The 19237-nt window shown below is 38.3% G+C and overlaps 1 protein-coding gene across 6 annotated transcripts in view; it reads right to left on the bottom strand.

Moving 5' to 3' along the window:
- The window catches only part of LOC129779725 (protein outspread), a 325696-nt gene that overhangs the window by 23615 nt on the left and 282844 nt on the right, over nt 1-19237 (bottom strand). For 4 of the 6 annotated variants that reach the window (XM_055787369.1, XM_055787370.1, XM_055787364.1 and 1 more), the window contains exon 7: nt 15891-16013. The exons of the other annotated variants lie outside the window; for them this stretch is intronic. In XM_055787369.1, the coding sequence (XP_055643344.1) occupies nt 15891-16013 (123 nt within the window). The remainder of the gene's footprint in view (nt 1-15890; nt 16014-19237) is intronic. 6 annotated transcript variants of the gene reach the window in all.

Here is a 19237-nt window from a genome sequence, read left to right as displayed (position 1 = left end):
TATGGATCGTTTTAGCATCGCACAACGTGTTAATTTTTTTAAATTATACTATGAAAATGAAGAAAAACCGGCAAATGTTTTTCGAGCATTACGGACGGATTTTGGTCGTCATGGACGGCCTACAGAGCACACAATCGCTAATGTAGTACGTAAGTTCGAACAAACTGGATCCGTAGCGGATATTGTGAAACCTGTGCATCATCGTAATGTGCGTTCGGCCGAAAATATTGCTGCTGTTGCTGCCACTGTGGAGGATGACCCGAATGTTTCGATTCCACGGCGTGCTCAGCAATTGGGCTTGTCAAACACATCATTGTGGCGATTTTTGCATTTGGACTTGCACCTACATCCATATAAAGTCCAACTGGTACAAAAATTAGAGCGTGGTGACCATGGAATGCTTTGGGCATACGTCGATTGGGTGAATGAACAACAGCAGCAAAATGCTGAATTTTCGCATCAAATTTTCTTCATCGATGAGGCACATTTCGAGCTCGGTGGCTATGTGAACACCCAAAATTTCCGTATATGGGGCTCAGAAAATCCACACGTGATTGTTGAGAGGCCATTGCATCCGCCAAAAGTCACTGTTTGGTGCGCATTATGGTCTGGTGGAGTCATCGGGCCGTATTTCTTTGAAAATGAGGACGGCGAGACGGTAACTGTGAATGGTGAGCGCTATGGCCGCATGTTAACCGATTTTTTTTTGTCACATATTAAAGATATGGATACGGATGATATGTGGTTTCAGCAGGACGGCGGCACGTGCCACACAACACGACCGAACATGGCCATATTGCGAACGAAATTTGAGGGACGCATAATTTCGCGTTTTGGTGATGCCAATTGGCCGTCCAGATCATGCGATTTGAACCCACTAGACTTTTTTTTGTGGGGTTATGCGAAAGACCGTGTCTATGCCAACTCTCCGCAAACTCTTGAACATTTGAAAGACAACATTCGTTAAGTTATGACCGAGATACCGCCCCATATGTGCCGAAAAGTCATCGAAAATAACCTGTTCCGGATCAAGGTGTGCGAGGAAGCCCTAGGTGGACATTTGAATGATGTTGTATTTCACACATAATGGCATAAACCAAACTTTAATTTGAAATAAAAGTTTCATCGAAATTACAATTCTAAGTGTGTTTTATTTCAATTTACTTTCGGAATTTAAGGTTGGAAAACCCTGTAGTATGTAGTATTCATACCTTTTCTAGCACTTAACATGAAAAAAGACAAACAAAATAGTTGAAACAAGCACAAAAATTGTAAAATTAACGATGCTTGTTTTTTACGGATTTTGCTAACGATAACATTTTTTCTTTGGTTTTGACTGTCTCTTTTTTGCAAATGTTTAATATTATAAATTATAGGCTGTATCGATACCTGTGAATGATGCTAAAATCTAGCCTATAGCCCAAAGAATGTCTGGGCCTTTATTATTCAATTATTTATGACATTTGAGACTGTTCGGTTTATGAGACAAAACGGTATACAAATGGCGGTTCGTGATATTATAAAAATAATGATGAATTCCGACTCGTATTGTCGGCAGCGTGGAATAAAGTGAGCAATGTTCTCTCATCCTTAAATGATGATATATCGGATGGTAGTATGCGGGAACAACGGCAAAATATGCTGCATACTACATCATCAGCGATTTTTTCCGACTGAACATCACGACGTTACGTAGAGAGTTCCGCTCGATTCTCACGCATCGCACCGGATGGAAGTTCATGGTTATAAGTTGCTAGCGGGGTTGGTGATGTGCTGTAATAGATTCTATATTCAAATAAATCAATGTGAACAATGACCATATTTTCAAAGCCTTTTTATTATAGTGATCAAAATTATATTGGTTTTATTTGTCTACTGTTAATTGCATAATATTCATTGGATATAAAACTCGGAAATAATTAATTGTGCGAAAATTATTGAACACCTGACTCATGCTCTAAAAATTCTTCATGCAAACCTCGGTGCACTGATTCTGCGTGTATGTGCTGCCATCCTTCATAATGATGTTAACAAGTGGAATGACGTATAATTTACATGCTCTCATCGTTTTCAGGGCCTTGTTGAAACCGCATCCCTTCGCACGCATAGTCATACCAAATTAGCATCATTTAATCTATACTTTTGATTGCAACCCGTGGCAGTATACGTATGCCATATTGTATCTATAAGGTGGAATATTGATTGAATCGTGATGCATTGTAGAATAGAGCTACTGCAGCCAAGAAAATCTAGTGAACACTTTAGTTGATTTGTGCCTGTATTAGGAAGCTTTGTTGAATAAAGAAGACAGTTCAAATTTGTAAACGGCCCGAACTATGGTTTGTGTTCATCGGACGGAAATAGCAGAATAAATGATTAGAAAAAACATGTTTTTCAACAGAATGGAGCGCCTTTTTTAACCCCCTCACTTCATCAGCTCGTAACTATTCTGATTATGAATATTGTTTTCCGTTCAATTTTTGTTTTATTGTTAAAGAATAGATAAACAAATAATGATATAATGGATAGATTTTTCGGAGCACGAAGAAACGTCCGAAATTCGTGTCTCTACACTAGAATACCCCCTTAATGGAAGAATTTTTATATAAATTATGTACCTTAAACAAGTGTAATAGAATGAATTATACGCTTAACATCCCCACGTTTTGTATCTATTACGTATTATACGGCATATGACCGAAGAATATATGGTAATACAAATTTGCACAAAATTGATTTGTTTTAATCAAACCAGGATTATATCATTCAATAAAATTATGGTCGATATCGAAAATTTGGTTCAATTTTCTGATAGTATTCGTTTGTACACGTTGATTTTTTTCACGAATAATTGATCTACAGAAATTATAAAAATTCAAATATGTCTGTGCATAGGCATGCGCAGTCTGTGGAAACGAAAATAAGTTAAGTTAAGGCTAATAAATTATCCATGTAATGGTAACACCATATTAACTTCAATTAAAATTAATGATTTCTATAAATACTTGAATTTATGGGTAGTTGTTCCGATGCTGTCGGGACGATCCGTCGTTTGCTTTTCTTTGTGCCACGGGCGAGTTTATAATCTTCTCCCTAAAGAACAACACGACTTTAATTCGATGCGTGTTGTTATTATGCAGCGATGAAAGCGATGCAGAACGGTAGATAGGGATCTCGTCCCGGCATCCTAATACATGAAGGACCGAAGACAGCTTGTGTTCACATTAACAAAGTTAATCCTCATATCCGTGATTGACATGATGATGTTTTATGGGTGTTTTATCATATTTTTGAGTACAGTAGTGGACTTACGTTGGATAATTATTTGATGAGATACGCCTAGTTGCGATATGTAGAGAAACACTCAAATGGAAATAGGACTCTGACAATTTTTAGATTTCGCGGAGTTTTTTTCCTTGTGTTTTTTTTCCTTTTGTGTGTTCATACTTTTGGATTAATTTTCGTAAGGTTTCAGTCAATTGATCATATATTGAAGTAGTAAGAGGAAAATAGCAATAAACGCGTATTCATCCGCGTTTGTAGTGGAGAGATCGATTCAGAGAAGTCGTTCAGAATATTGATCCTGATAATTGTACATTTTTATTTCAATTCTAATCACCTAATCTAGTAAAACTAACTTTTTGTATTCCGAATCTATAAGAACTGTATTCAAACAAATCTATAAATACAGAATTTGTTCAATTTTGTTTCGTTTGATAACGACCAAAGTGCCTAATTATATATTTTCTAAGTTAATTCCATTCGGTAATACACGAGTAAACCACTTTTTAATGCCATTTCATTCATTGCACTATTATAATCAGTCACTGTTCTCTAGAGGTATAGTATGCAGGAAAACCTGTTTTTGTGCGAATTTTTGACGTAGGACTACGTCTTTCATTTCTATACCGGGGTGTAAAACCAAAGTTTCGAGAACGAAAGCGTTACGCTGGAGACCGAGATTTTGAGCGTTAATAGCTCTTAAACAACTGAACGAAATGGTATGATAAACACTTCATTTGAAAGATAAAATGTCTACGCGTCATATACTTGTTACTTTTTCATCCAAAAACTTGTTTCAATAGTCTTAAAATTGCTTTCAAAACAGGCTATTGAAATCACCAATCGGTATATAAGCGAGCGCCGCTCGTAGACCCACTCAGTTATGATTGAACAGCGATTGGAGCATGTTGTCGCTGTTGTGGTGAAGCTAATTTCGTTTATCATGAAAACGCTGATGAACGGTGTCACCAAGAGCCTGTTTGTGCACCTAAGGCCAAAAGGGAATCCATCAGGAGGAGAGTGATGCCACGGTTCCGCTTGAAACATCGGAGCAGCCGCCACACACACACACACATACACGCGCGGAATTCTCGTTGCTATCATCGTTGCTGAAAAATAATCTGCCAGTTTCCCTGGGAATTGAAAAATACATTCATGCGAAAGAGTTTATTTTAATGTTTTCTATCCATATAACACTGCAACCAAATACATTTGGTTTTGTTATTTTTCAATCAATCGCAATTAACAGGAAAGCTTCTGAATATTTTTTTTCCCCATCAGTGGAAATTTTCGTATCCAATATTGGATGCATAACATGAAAAACGGAAAATGTTTCACATCGCGAAAATCAAGTCATTTTCGAGCGATTATTTGCTTTCTACTCATATAATGCTGCGACCAAATACATTTCGTTTTGGATTTTTTCAATCAAGTGCGATCAACGTAAGACCACGTCTTTCGGCAATTTATTTGAGGTGCAATGAATCTTTAGGAATTCCCGCTCTACGCGCACTGGCAAACAATGTTTACTCAACAATTTCTCAAACGAGAAATGGGTGTTGTGAGAAAGGATTAGCGAACGCGAAAACGACAAACGGGAGAAAGATACGTTTGGAGGTTGAAGGAAATTGGCAGAAAACTTCTTCATTCTATCATTCAAATAATGTGATTCATACCACATCGTTTTGCCAGAAAGAGATTATTAATGTTCAAAGGAGGAATCGAGTCCTCCGAGGAAATTACCCAGCGCAAATTAGAGTCGACTATCGATTGCGGCATTCGTACACAAATAATTTCATAATGCAGTTTCACCAAAGTGATTTCTTCGGATATATTCACTACATCATGCCATGTATTTCATATTCTTCATTAAGAAATCCATATCCATGGTACCTATCGGTAACGAATTATTATCGAAACCACGATTTTCGCTAAATGCTCCTTTCAGTTCGGCCTGTAAAACACTTTTCTGTACTCTAATCCATCAAATTTGGAGCCCTGAAAAGGGCCGTTGATTATATGCTAAGCTAATATAGCACGCTCTCCTCGGATACGATGGGCCAGCTGGATGTCCTTGGGCATGATGTGACGCGTTTTGCATGGATAGCACACAAATTGGTATCTTCGAATAAGCCTCCTGCAGCGTCATAGCTGCGGAACTTTGGAAGCGCAAGTCGGTTTTGAAGTCCTGAGCAATTCCACGATCCAAATGCTGCAAAGGTAGCTGCGGATCAGCAATTCGGTCGACTTCTGATAGCGATGAATTTCACGCAAAGTTCCCGGTCGATAGCGATGTGGCTTCTCTACCTATCCTGCTACTGGTGCGCTTATCCGAGCTGACTTCGTGTGCCTTACCACCGAATGACTAACGAGCTGTCTGCGAAAGACTAACGAGCTCGAGTCCTCACGGTGCGAGAGTAGAGTAAGAAATGAACGAAAGCAAAGGAAGCGTCATTTTATAAACCATAAAAGTATAGAATCTAAATCCCACCCTTATTATATTCGTGAGTATACAGTAAGCTTATATAATAAAGAGGGTGGGGTTTACATTCGATTCTTTTATGTTTTATAAAATGACACTTCCCTTGCTTTCGTTCATTTCTTACTCTACTCTCGCACCGTGAGGACTCGTTTCATCGGGACTAAGCAGACAGCTCGTTAGTCCTTCGGTGGTAAGGCACCACGAAAGCAGCTCGGATAAGCGCACCAGCCGCAAGAAGCGTGAAGAAGCCACATCGCTATCGACCGGGAACTTCGCATGAAATTCGTCGCTATCAGAAGTCGACCGAATTGCTGATCCGCAGCTACCTTTGCAGCATTTGGATCGTGGAATTGCTCAGGACTTCAAAACCGACTTGCGCTTCCAAAGTTCCGCAGCTATGACGCTGCAGGAGGCTTATTCGAAGATACCAATTTGTGTGCTATCCATGCAAAACGCGTCACATCATGCCCAAGGACATCCAGCTGGCCCATCGTATCCGAGGAGAGCGTGCTATATTAGCTTAGCATATAATCAACAGCCCTTTTCAGGGCTCCAAATTTGATGGATGTTTTTTACAGGCCGAACTGAAAGGAGCATTTAGCGAAAATCGTGGTGTCGATGATAATTCGATACCGATAGGTGCCATGGATATGGATTTCATAATGAAGAATATGAAATACATGACATGATGTAGTGAATATATCCCCATATCGAAGAAATCACTTTGATGAAACTGTTTACCGTTTGTCGTTTTTAAGTGTTGGGAAAGGGCATTATTTTTGCTGAGTAAATTCCAAGAAAAAATCCATTCCTTCTTTAAGCGTGATTCATTCTGCTTCGGATCAACGGAACAGTATTATAATAATTTCATACAAAAGATAAAATGTCCAAGAGTTATATGATTGCTATTTATTGAGTCGGAAAATTGTTTCAATAGCTTAATGATAGCTTCGAAAACAGGTTATAAAATGACGCTTCCTTTGCTTTCGTTCATTTCTTACTCTACTCTCGCACCGTGACGACTCGTTTGTTTGGGACCAAGCAGATAGCAGGTTAGTCTTTCAGTGGTAAGGCACACGAAAGCAGCTCGGATAAGCGCACCAGCCGCAGGATAGGTGAAGAAGCCACATCGCTATCGACCGGGAACTTTGCGTGAAATTCATCGCTATCAGAAGTCGACCGAATTGCTGATCCGCAAGCTACGCGCACTGGCAAACAATGTTTACTCAACAATTTCTCAAACGAGAAATGGGTGTTGTGAGAAAGGATTAGCGAACGCGAAAACGACAAACGGGAGAAAGATACGTTTGGAGGTTGAAGGAAATTGGCAGAAAACTTCTTCATTCTATCATTCAAATAATGTGATTCATACCACATCGTTTTGCCAGAAAGAGATTATTAATGTTCAAAGGAGGAATCGAGTCCTCCGAGGAAATTACCCAGCGCAAATTAGAGTCGACTATCGATTGCGGCATTCGTACACAAATAATTTCATAATGCAGTTTCACCAAAGTGATTTCTTCGGATATATTCACTACATCATGCCATGTATTTCATATTCTTCATTAAGAAATCCATATCCATGGTACCTATCGGTAACGAATTATTATCGAAACCACGATTTTCGCTAAATGCTCCTTTCAGTTCGGCCTGTAAAACACTTTTCTGTACTCTAATCCATCAAATTTGGAGCCCTGAAAAGGGCCGTTGATTATATGCTAAGCTAATATAGCACGCTCTCCTCGGATACGATGGGCCAGCTGGATGTCCTTGGGCATGATGTGACGCGTTTTGCATGGATAGCACACAAATTGGTATCTTCGAATAAGCCTCCTGCAGCGTCATAGCTGCGGAACTTTGGAAGCGCAAGTCGGTTTTGAAGTCCTGAGCAATTCCACGATCCAAATGCTGCAAAGGTAGCTGCGGATCAGCAATTCGGTCGACTTCTGATAGCGATGAATTTCACGCAAAGTTCCCGGTCGATAGCGATGTGGCTTCTCTACCTATCCTGCTACTGGTGCGCTTATCCGAGCTGACTTCGTGTGCCTTACCACCGAATGACTAACGAGCTGTCTGCGAAAGACTAACGAGCTCGAGTCCTCACGGTGCGAGAGTAGAGTAAGAAATGAACGAAAGCAAAGGAAGCGTCATTTTATAAACCATAAAAGTATAGAATCTAAATCCCACCCTTATTATATTCGTGAGTATACAGTAAGCTTATATAATAAAGAGGGTGGGGTTTACATTCGATTCTTTTATGTTTTATAAAATGACACTTCCCTTGCTTTCGTTCATTTCTTACTCTACTCTCGCACCGTGAGGACTCGTTTCATCGGGACTAAGCAGACAGCTCGTTAGTCCTTCGGTGGTAAGGCACCACGAAAGCAGCTCGGATAAGCGCACCAGCCGCAAGAAGCGTGAAGAAGCCACATCGCTATCGACCGGGAACTTCGCATGAAATTCGTCGCTATCAGAAGTCGACCGAATTGCTGATCCGCAGCTACCTTTGCAGCATTTGGATCGTGGAATTGCTCAGGACTTCAAAACCGACTTGCGCTTCCAAAGTTCCGCAGCTATGACGCTGCAGGAGGCTTATTCGAAGATACCAATTTGTGTGCTATCCATGCAAAACGCGTCACATCATGCCCAAGGACATCCAGCTGGCCCATCGTATCCGAGGAGAGCGTGCTATATTAGCTTAGCATATAATCAACAGCCCTTTTCAGGGCTCCAAATTTGATGGATGTTTTTTACAGGCCGAACTGAAAGGAGCATTTAGCGAAAATCGTGGTGTCGATGATAATTCGATACCGATAGGTGCCATGGATATGGATTTCATAATGAAGAATATGAAATACATGACATGATGTAGTGAATATATCCCCATATCGAAGAAATCACTTTGATGAAACTGTTTACCGTTTGTCGTTTTTAAGTGTTGGGAAAGGGCATTATTTTTGCTGAGTAAATTCCAAGAAAAAATCCATTCCTTCTTTAAGCGTGATTCATTCTGCTTCGGATCAACGGAACAGTATTATAATAATTTCATACAAAAGATAAAATGTCCAAGAGTTATATGATTGCTATTTATTGAGTCGGAAAATTGTTTCAATAGCTTAATGATAGCTTCGAAAACAGGTTATAAAATGACGCTTCCTTTGCTTTCGTTCATTTCTTACTCTACTCTCGCACCGTGACGACTCGTTTGTTTGGGACCAAGCAGATAGCAGGTTAGTCTTTCAGTGGTAAGGCACACGAAAGCAGCTCGGATAAGCGCACCAGCCGCAGGATAGGTGAAGAAGCCACATCGCTATCGACCGGGAACTTTGCGTGAAATTCATCGCTATCAGAAGTCGACCGAATTGCTGATCCGCAAGCTAACTTTGCAGATTTTGGATCGTGGAATTGCTCAGGACTTCAAAACCGACTTGCGCTTCCAAAGTTCCGCGGTTATGACGCTGCAGGAGGCTTATTCGAAGATACAAATTTGTGTGCTATCCATGCAAAACGCGTCACTTCATGCCCAAGGACATTCAGCTGACCCGTCGAATCCAAGGAGAGGGTGCTATATTAGCTTAGCATATAATCAACGGCCCTTTTCAGGGCTCCAAATTTGATGGATTAGAGTTCAGAAAAGTTTTTTGCAGGCCAAACTGAAACGAGAATTTTCGTTTGGATGCCATACAGCATTGAGAAAATTCCGGAAAGATCTAATCGTTGCTGAAAAATAATCTGCCAGTTCCCTGGGAATTGAAGAATACATCCATGCGAAAGAGTTTATTTTAATGTTTTCTAACCATATAACACAGCGACCAAATACATTTGATTTCGTAATTTTTCAATCAAGTGTAATTAGCTGGAAAGCTTCTGAAGATTATTCTTTCCCATCAGTAGGATATTTTCGTATCCAATAATGGATGCATAACATGAAAAACGGAAAATGTTTCGTATCGCCAAAATTATATAATTTTCAATCGATTATTGCTCAGTCGCCGAAATTTTCATACTCAGAGAGTTCATTCTCCTCTAGTTTGCCTTCCAAATTGTCATCGTAAACCACACCTTCTCTCGATTCAATCACGCACGAAAAGCATACTGAAATGATATTCTGGTGGTGAAACCCATTCATTTTTCGTGAGGCGTCGTGCACAAATTACGTAACGCGATAAGGGGGAAGGGGTTAGATGTTGCGTTACTTTCTGTTTATTAGAGATAGGAAATTGCGTTACGAAAGGGGGGGAGGTTCAAAATCCGGATTGTTGCGTTACGTAATTTGTGCACGACGCCTGAGGACATCGACAAGACAACATCGTTACTGAACGAGCTGAACGGCGAGGGATCGAGGTATTCATTACCTGGCTTGACCTGACCTGAAATGCAATCAGTTTGTTTTAACTGTGAGGGAGCGCAGAAAAGCCGATCGATCAGAAAGAGAAGAGAAGGTGACCAAGAGAGTATCAGCATCGAAATACGGTTCCTCGGGAAGACATAGAAGCAGCCGCCACACACACACATACACGCGCGCAACTCTTTTCGTTTGCTGGTTATCAAGAGGAAACCTGGAAAGAAATGATCGTTGCTGAAAAATAATCTGCCAGTTCCCCTTGGAATTGAAAATTACATTCAAGCGAGTTTATTTTAATGTTTTCTATCCATATAATACTGCGACCACATACATTTGGTTTTGTGATTTGTCAATCAAGTGCAGTTAACAGGAAAGCTTCTGAAGATTATTCTTCAGAACAAGGTTTTTTGTATCCAATATTGGATGCATAAAACCTTGAGTCTTCAAAGTAACACTCTCGTTTTTGAAGTCACCTAAATATTTATTTATTCATTCATTCAGGATCAGGACTTCAAACAAATGATCTCTAAATCAACGATAGTCCTACGTCACCCTTGCGGTTATACCATAGATATAACCCACTTCCTGTTTTTGGTGCGGTTTTCTATTGTGTGATTTTTTTATATAAAAACATAAATATATATAAAATAAAAAGTATAAAATATACTTATATATATATATATATATATATAAAGTATACTTAAGTATATAAAAAGAAGCATATTTGACGAAGTTATCGTCCATTTAGTTGTTTTCGATCGTTTTTTATGCATTTCAGTGCGAAAAAGCATATTTGCGTCTAAATTATCCACTTCTCGAATCACTACAACTCGATAATCATGGTGGACATACTAGTGTGTTTAGTGCTGTGATTATTAAAAAAAATTACGTGTGAAATATTGTTTTTGTGCAGCGAAAGATTACTTCATTCGCATGCCCATTGTGCATTAATATCAGGCTAAGTAGAGGAACGGCTGCAACAACAGCTGATTCTTGTTTATTTATATTTTTCTCGATCGCCCCAGCCTGCTACTTTTCACGTATAGCAGCTGTGGCGATTCAATTGTTTTTACTTCTCTTCACTGTATGGTGTTTGTTGTGTCTAATAGCGTCCGCGTTAATTTGTATTGGAGGAATTGGCAATGGAATGTTCTGTGTGTAAACTGGGGATAGTGGTAAGTGATCTGCCGGTTTGCTATATAGGTAAGTGTAGCGGTGTATTCCACTACCGCTGTACTCCTCTGACTAAAGCGACGGCAAAGCTTATCACGGAGAATGTGAATGTTTTTTTTAAATGCAATGACTGTTTATCAGACCAGGGTTGTGGTGAGCAGAGTGATATTATCTCGGATGTGCGTAAGATAGAGAAAGAGGTGATTAAATTATCTTCACTCTCTGACTCGCTTACGGGCATGCGAGATCAGATCACTGCTCAGATAGACAGTGCGTTAAAGTGCGGTATGGAAGAATTGAGACAAGATGTAAATGGGTCTGATGAATTAATACGTGAGAAATTGGATACAATGACAAGTTCAGTTTTATCAATTAATGCGCAACATAAATTAGCTGCAATGAATAATGATTCGCTTGGTGAACCTGGTACAATTCTTACAGAATCCAACCAGAATAATCCGAAACGGAAGAAACGTAAATGTCATAATAATGATGATGATAATGTTCTTCAAAATAAGATAAGTTTCGCGGATGTTGTAAGAAGTTCCAACATTGGTAATGAAAATAAGACAACGTATATTAGTGTCAAGCAAAGGAATCGTAAGGCTCATCCAGTCATTGTTAAAAAACCTAAAGAGTCCAAACAAGCTTGCGGGGATACTCTAAAGCATTGAAAACGAAACTTGATCCAAGAACACACAAAATTAACAATTTTAGGAATGGTAGAGATGGCTCCATCATTGTTGAGTGTGCTACTGGAGCCAATTTAAACGATGTAAAAAATGACATCGAAAGCAATTTGGGTGAAAAATACAGTGCTGTTGTTCCCACATCGGTTCCCACAGATTAAAAATTGTGGGTATGAGCGATCAGCATTCCTCCGATGTCTTCATTGATTATCTCAAAAGTCAAAATGAAGACATTGCAATGAAAGACGTAAAAGTTTTAAAAGTGTACGAAAATCCACGCTTCACATATAACAAGTTCAGTGCTGTAATTGAAATAGATGTTGACACATACAATAGTTTAGTTAATTAGTCTCTATTGTTATTGATGATGAGACTATTGATCGCGTTCGGAAATTAAATATCTTGGCGTGATTATTGATGACAAACTCAAGTTCAACACTCACATTGACAATGTCATCAAGAAAATTGCCAAGAAGTGTGGAATCTTATGCCGATTGAAAAACGATTTAACTATTTGCAGCAAAATACAGCTATACAAATCAATCATCTCTCCTCATTTAGAATTTTTCTCTTCCATTTTATTTCTGGCCAATGAAACACAAATATCGAGATTACAGCGTTTGCAAAATAACATAATGCGGTTGATACTAAAATGTAACATATTCACTTCCTCATCTTTAATGTTGGACGCTTTGCAATGGTTATCCGTGAAGCAAAGGATTGTTTATTCAACTATGGTGTTCATTTTCAAAGTAGTTAAAGGTTTGCTGCCTCGATATTTGTGTGATCGAGTTGAAAGAGGAAGTGACTTTCACAGTTATAGCACAAGAAACGCGAATGAATTGAGAACACCCAATTTCTTGACATGTGCTTCACAAAATTCGTTGTATTTCAAAGGTATAAATGTGTTCAACTCGATGCCAAGACATATTAAACGTGCAACAACACTTACAGAATTTAAGAGACACTGTATTTCACACGTGAAAGCTGTGTTTCATTAACAGCCGACCGATATATTTTTAAATTTTATGACGAGGATTGTTACTGACGAAGTTTTATACGAACGGATAATTTAATGTGGGATTTTTTTTGCAGTTTTTTAACCTGACGAAGTTTTTTTTTAACGGATTATATTATGCAAACTACTTAATTTTTTAAATTATCTTTTTTTTAATTTGTATTTATGTCCTCTCTATTATGTCCGTCATGATCCTGGTGATGATGGACTATTTTTATTTTTATTTTGTTGTTTTATATTATATTAGTTAAAAAAAAAATAAAAGTAGTCTACATAAGTTTGAGCGTCGCGCGCGTAACACAGATAAAAAGGATATTAAATTGAAAGTTTTCTAAGTGCCGGTCTAGAAATTTTTCGTTAAGGAAATTTTCTCGATTTCTCTGGATGAGGATATTCATAGTCAATCCAATACAAGGCTGGCGGTTAGGCTTGTGCTCTGGTGGACCACTCGGCTGCAAGGACCTCGTCGGGACCGTATCGGCTCTGTTGCGGACATGACTGAGTATTGGCTTGTCATTTGACATTGCAATTTTTTGAACTTATATCTGTAAATAAAATCAGTTCGTTGTTTTTTTTGTTCGCCTAACTGATTTCAATGCTGAAAAAAATAAATAAATTATCTTTTAGATAACTCGTCTTGCTCAAATCTCTGTAGGGGAAGGAGGCGGGACCATCATCATCTTATCATTCCCATCCTTCCATCAAATGCTCTAAGTTGCGAATGACATGATTTCTAACAGCAACAAGTTTCGACAGGCAATTAAAAGCACAAACAGTCACGCACAACTGAAGAGGCAAGCTGTCCCATCGCAAATCCGGGAAACAAAATGAAATTGAACGATGAACGGCGTGGATTTGAGTAATTTTCTAGGGGGTCTCTATCTACCACACAAGTGTATACCGAACACGATTTTTCTAAGCCACTGGTTTTTTTGTGCGGTCACTATCACCCGCCCAAAACAAAAGTCACAGGGAGGGTTGTGTCCGAGACACGACCGCATAGTTGGCGTAGGATTCCATTAGGCCATCTGTTGATTTTGGATATGTTTGAAGAATTACATCGTTAAAATCATTGCTAACGATGGCTGAAAAAGGCAATTTTGTTTGGTTGTTGGGTATTGTTTGTTCTCTCCACCAGTGTTTACCGAGTGGTGATGACAGAAGTATGGTAAACAGTCGTTGTGCGGTGCGTATCAGATAGAAGAAGCCGAAGTGGAATGAGATAAGATGAAAACCGCCCTATGTGACCCTTCACGAGATGCCTCCTGTGTTATGTATGGATGAAATAAAGAAAAAAAAATCACCAATGTAATATAAGATAATTACCAATACCGAACACAATTATCAATTTTTCTCATCAGTAAAAACGTGTTACTTTAATATAGAGAAAACATATTTGAAACGGAAAATTTTATTTTCTGAGTGTTTATTCAACCCAATGCGAATTTTAATTGGACTAACAACACCTAACACTATATGTAGAGCAAATGGGAAATTACTTTTTCGAATATTTCTTCACTTTTCCAATTTTTTCTCGCCGCATGAACTTTCCCTATGTAAAAATGAACACATCAAAACAGACAGCTTAAATCGAACGACCCGTTCTCGAGCGGGAACACACCTTGGTTTTTATTTATGAAAATTGAAATAAATCGTTTTATATATGAAGTCATTTTAACACAACTGCTACCATATACAATTTTACACTTACACTTGTGCTAAATTCTTCACAATACACGATCGGTCATTGATATGAAATTTCACGAAGCAACCAACATTTAAGTTCCAAATTTAAAATTTATTTGCTAGAATTAATCGTATCACTCGGGGGAAATTTTATATAGTAAGTAAGGTGCAATATAAAAATTCCCCCGACTTGCATATATTGCAATGCTGATTTCCCTCGGGTACCTTGGTTTTGATGTCTCCGTTAGGGAACACATTTCGGTGGGAAGAAAAGCTCCCCCTACTTTCATGTATTTGCAATGCTGATTTCCCTCAGGCACATTGGTTTTGATGTCTCTGTTAGGGAGCACATTTCGGTAAGAATAAAAGTTCCCCCCGCTTTCATGTATTTGCAATGTCGATATTCCTCCAGGCAGCTTGGTTTTGATGTCTCTGTTAGGGAACCGCCGCATGTGTCAATTTCGACCAATTAGAGGTGGATATTTTTGTTAGGATAGGGGTTGAGATTTTTCAGTTGTTCGATAGTTAGTTTCATGACATATTACTTTATTCAATATAAAAAATTGTGATGGAGTGCCGAAATAGATTGACGCAAAAATTTCATCGATCCATCATGAAATGACTGAGCAATAAGCGTTTGAAATTGGACAATTTACATGATGTGATCGATTTAAAATTTTCAATTTGTACCCCAATATGTTCCCGAAAGACGTAATCTTACGTCAAAAGGTTGCCTGTATTGGAATCAGTTACCAACTAATATAGACTAATCTGATCGTTGTATTTTGTTCCCACATATTCTTTAAAGTAGACCAAATTGTAGCATGTCTCAAGCTACACGATTTACCAAGACAATAAATATATAAACAAAAGTATATAAAAGAAAAGTACAGTAGAACTGACTAGGCCTCCGCGCATAACAAAAATTGCGGATAACGCGATAAATGACTAAAAACGAGATTCAAACACGAAATAAATATATTTCACCATGGAAACTATGTTTTATCATTATGAAGATAAGTAAACTATCCATCTGTAAGGTCGTGGTCAAATAATATGAAAGCCATGACTATAGAATTACTACGAAACTCGCCTTCGCGAATAATCCGCGGATGATCGGGGTTCTACTGTGTATTGAGAGTTTATTACTATTTGCATTTTGTACTCAAATTATGTGAAGATACATGAAGCCTGTGATAAGAAAGAGAGACTCACCTGTGTCTGTTGTATCCAGGGAAGAACGATTCCGATGTCTGATTCGCATCTGAGACTTGCTTTCGAGGTGTGTTTTGTCTCTAGTGGGAGGCGTCTTCGATAGCATAGGTTTACCACTGTACACTGTTGGCCACAAATCATTCCAAAATGGTGGGTATGAAGTACATTGTGGTATTGTTTTATCGTGGTGGTGCAATTCGAGGGTGTTATTCAAGTATTTTGAGGAAATGTGATGGTGCGAAGTGTGCCAAATACATGAAATGAAAAAAAAATAATGTTTCGGGATATAGTATCATGCAGATCAGACTATGTTCTATATTTAGGTATAGTAGATGTGTTGCACAACTATTCGTAACATGTCGCCGTGCGAATCTAAAGTACATCTACAATACGCAATAAATAGGTATAATACATAGACATAAAAAGACATAGGGATAGACATAAGAAATGAGACTAGCAATCAATCAATCATCCATGTTAGAATAGTCATAAACCGCCAAAATATATACTTATTTAGATGCATATGATTGGATTTGACGGGGAAATTTAACTCAAGCTTGTTTAAGCTTTAAGCTTGATTCTGATTATGGGATAGTTGTGTTGGAAGTCTAGTATGTGAGTCTTCATTCGTGTTATATTAGGTTGGAGAAGAAGAAGCCTATCATTTTCTCGGTTCGGTAGATTGCAGTAGTGATAGATATTTCGTATAGTAACGATCAATAAATTTCATATTTATGCCTGTTGTCAGGGTGACATTTCACACTAAAAAAATCTTTTGCTGTTTTTTGTTTGCTCCATTCAGTTGTGAGTTGTAGGGTGTTAACAGTGGATGAGAAATAAAGAGAAAATTCGGTACATTTTAAACTTTTTTTTTGATAAATGCGAAATTGAGCGCCAGGCCTCTGAAATTGTGGCGTTTGTGGTGCCGATACTGTAAGAGCTAATTACGGTGGCCAAACCAGAACTAATGCCTAGGAAGATTCTACTGTGTATTTGGTGGGAATTGGAAGGAATCATTTATTATGAGCTGCTTCCGTATGGTCAAACATTAATTTCAGATCTCTACTGTCAACAACTGGACCTTTTGAAGCTAGCGATCGGCTAGAAACGGCCAGAATTGGTCAACAGAAGAGATTTTGTGTTCTACCAGGACAACGCAAGGTCATACACGTCTGTAGTGACTCGCCAGAAACTCCGGGAGCAGTATGGCCTGGTACCAAGAGATTATCACTTTTTTTCGCATTGCAAAACTTCCTGAGTGATGATAAATTGGGTTCAAGAGAATAGTTTTTCGCCAATGAGGACCAAGACTTCTATGAGAGGGGCGTTATGAAGTAATCATTAAGGAGGAACTCCGGTTTGGCAGGTCGAAAAAATCGATTGTTTTTTTTTTGTATTTTTGGAAAGCCTATGGTCTCAGAAATATTGCCCTAAAAATTTTTTTCGATATTTGATTTCGTTGGAAAATTACAGCCAAAAGTATGAAGTCACCTCAAGGGAAATAGTTTTGCTGTACGAATTTTGAACGCGTTTTTCGTGGAACCATGTTTTTTCAATTGGGGGTATCGATATCTCAGGATCTACTCGACCGATTCGGCGTTACATAGCCGTTTTTGATATCTCATTTTCTCGATTTTTTACACTCATTTATAACATTTTGGAAAAAAAAGAAAAAAAAACAAAAATGGCTGCCATTTTGGCAATTTTTAGAATTTTCAAAAACCTCTATATAACGCTTTAGGTATTGTCCTAAAGTTTCAAAATATTCATTGGAATTCGTTCTGCGACACCCCGTTTCTTCAGAACCGATACCACCAGCAAGGTAGCGATTTTCAGACAGCATCTACAAATCCAGCTCTCAATAGCCTAATAATCATTATTCGTGCATTCAAAACATGGAAAATACATCTATATCTTAATATATTAATATATCTTAAACAATAACCAAAATTACCGAACATTTCTCTTTATTTCTAACATTAAAAAAATCACTAAAATTCATTATTTTCCATGCTTCCAGACAGGTGTCCCTGCTTAAAATGGCAACATTTTATAAATCAGCGGATATTTGAGATGTTTCGGATTGTCCGATTTTAGGGACAATCCGAAACATCTCAAATAAAGTTTTGAATTTCGCGCTAGAATAATGGATTTCTTTTTCCAAAATCTAATCTTTGTTTCCTTTGAATAAAATTAATTGCGTGTTTCCATTGAGAAATACTCGAAATATGGCCATTTGTTTCAGACAAGTTGAAATTCCTGTTTACCTACACTCTGTTCAACTTCTATAAAACTAGGTGATGATCTTGCTGCTTTGTGTCATTGTGAACAAACAATGCTTCAATTTATATTCTAGTGTGTAGGTATTGGTGACTACCATACACTGCATGATTTTCATATGTGTGTGTGCAAGCGCTGAGCGTAAACGAATGTTTTCGTATTTTCAACTGTCAAGTTTCTATAAGACCAGTTACTTTTTCCGTTGTTTTAGTTGTTTTGATCAATTAAATCTGGAAAATGCCGAAGGGAAAAGTCCTCACGGGGAGAGAAGAGAGACAAATAAATGCATTTCACCAATAAAATGTTGGTACAAGAGAAATTTCTCGTCGGATTGGACGATCCAATCAACTAGTGCTCAATTATTTGGCGAATCCTCAAGGTAAGAAGAAGAGAGCTCCACGCAAATCGAAGCTCTCTGACCAGGATAAGCGGGAACAGGTTCGAATACCTCACAATCGCATGTGCCAATAAAGCAATATTTCAACTACTTAACTGCTAGGGTGACAATTCATCAAATTTTGGTAGAAATCCTCACATAAAGAGGGCTTAAAAGGTTAAAACTCTTCATCTTACACCATCTCACCTCGGAAGACGTCTGGGTTTTGCCAAAGCTCACATGAATCGACAGTGAGACATGGTATGTTGTGACAAAAAATGTTTCCAAAAGAATACATTTTGCTATATACCATAACGAAGATTTCTTCAATGTATAGGTTATCTTCACTGACGAAAACAAGTTCAATTTGGATGGTCCTGATGGTTTCAATGGGTACTGGTGTGATTTACGGAAGAAGGAACAGTTTTTTTCAACCAGGAATTTTGGTGGAGGCTCGTGTATGCTTTGGGCGGGATTCCGCGCAACCGGAAAGCTCAAAATGGCTTTCACATCATTCAAGGATTACACACATGTATTGGAATCTTCTCTCCTACCGTTTTTGCGTGGATATCGTCACAAAAAATTCACATTCCAGCAAAACAATGCCTCTATTCATACCAGCAAGTAAACTAAGCAATAGATTAAGCACCAAAAACCTAATTTTTGGACTGGCCGGCTCGCTCTCCAGACT

Source organism: Toxorhynchites rutilus, chromosome 3 (assembly GCF_029784135.1).
Source record: "Toxorhynchites rutilus septentrionalis strain SRP chromosome 3, ASM2978413v1, whole genome shotgun sequence".
Taxonomy (NCBI): domain Eukaryota; kingdom Metazoa; phylum Arthropoda; class Insecta; order Diptera; family Culicidae; genus Toxorhynchites; species Toxorhynchites rutilus.
Note: the sequence above shows the minus strand (reverse complement) of the source record. Positions and strands in the feature narration are given on the sequence as shown.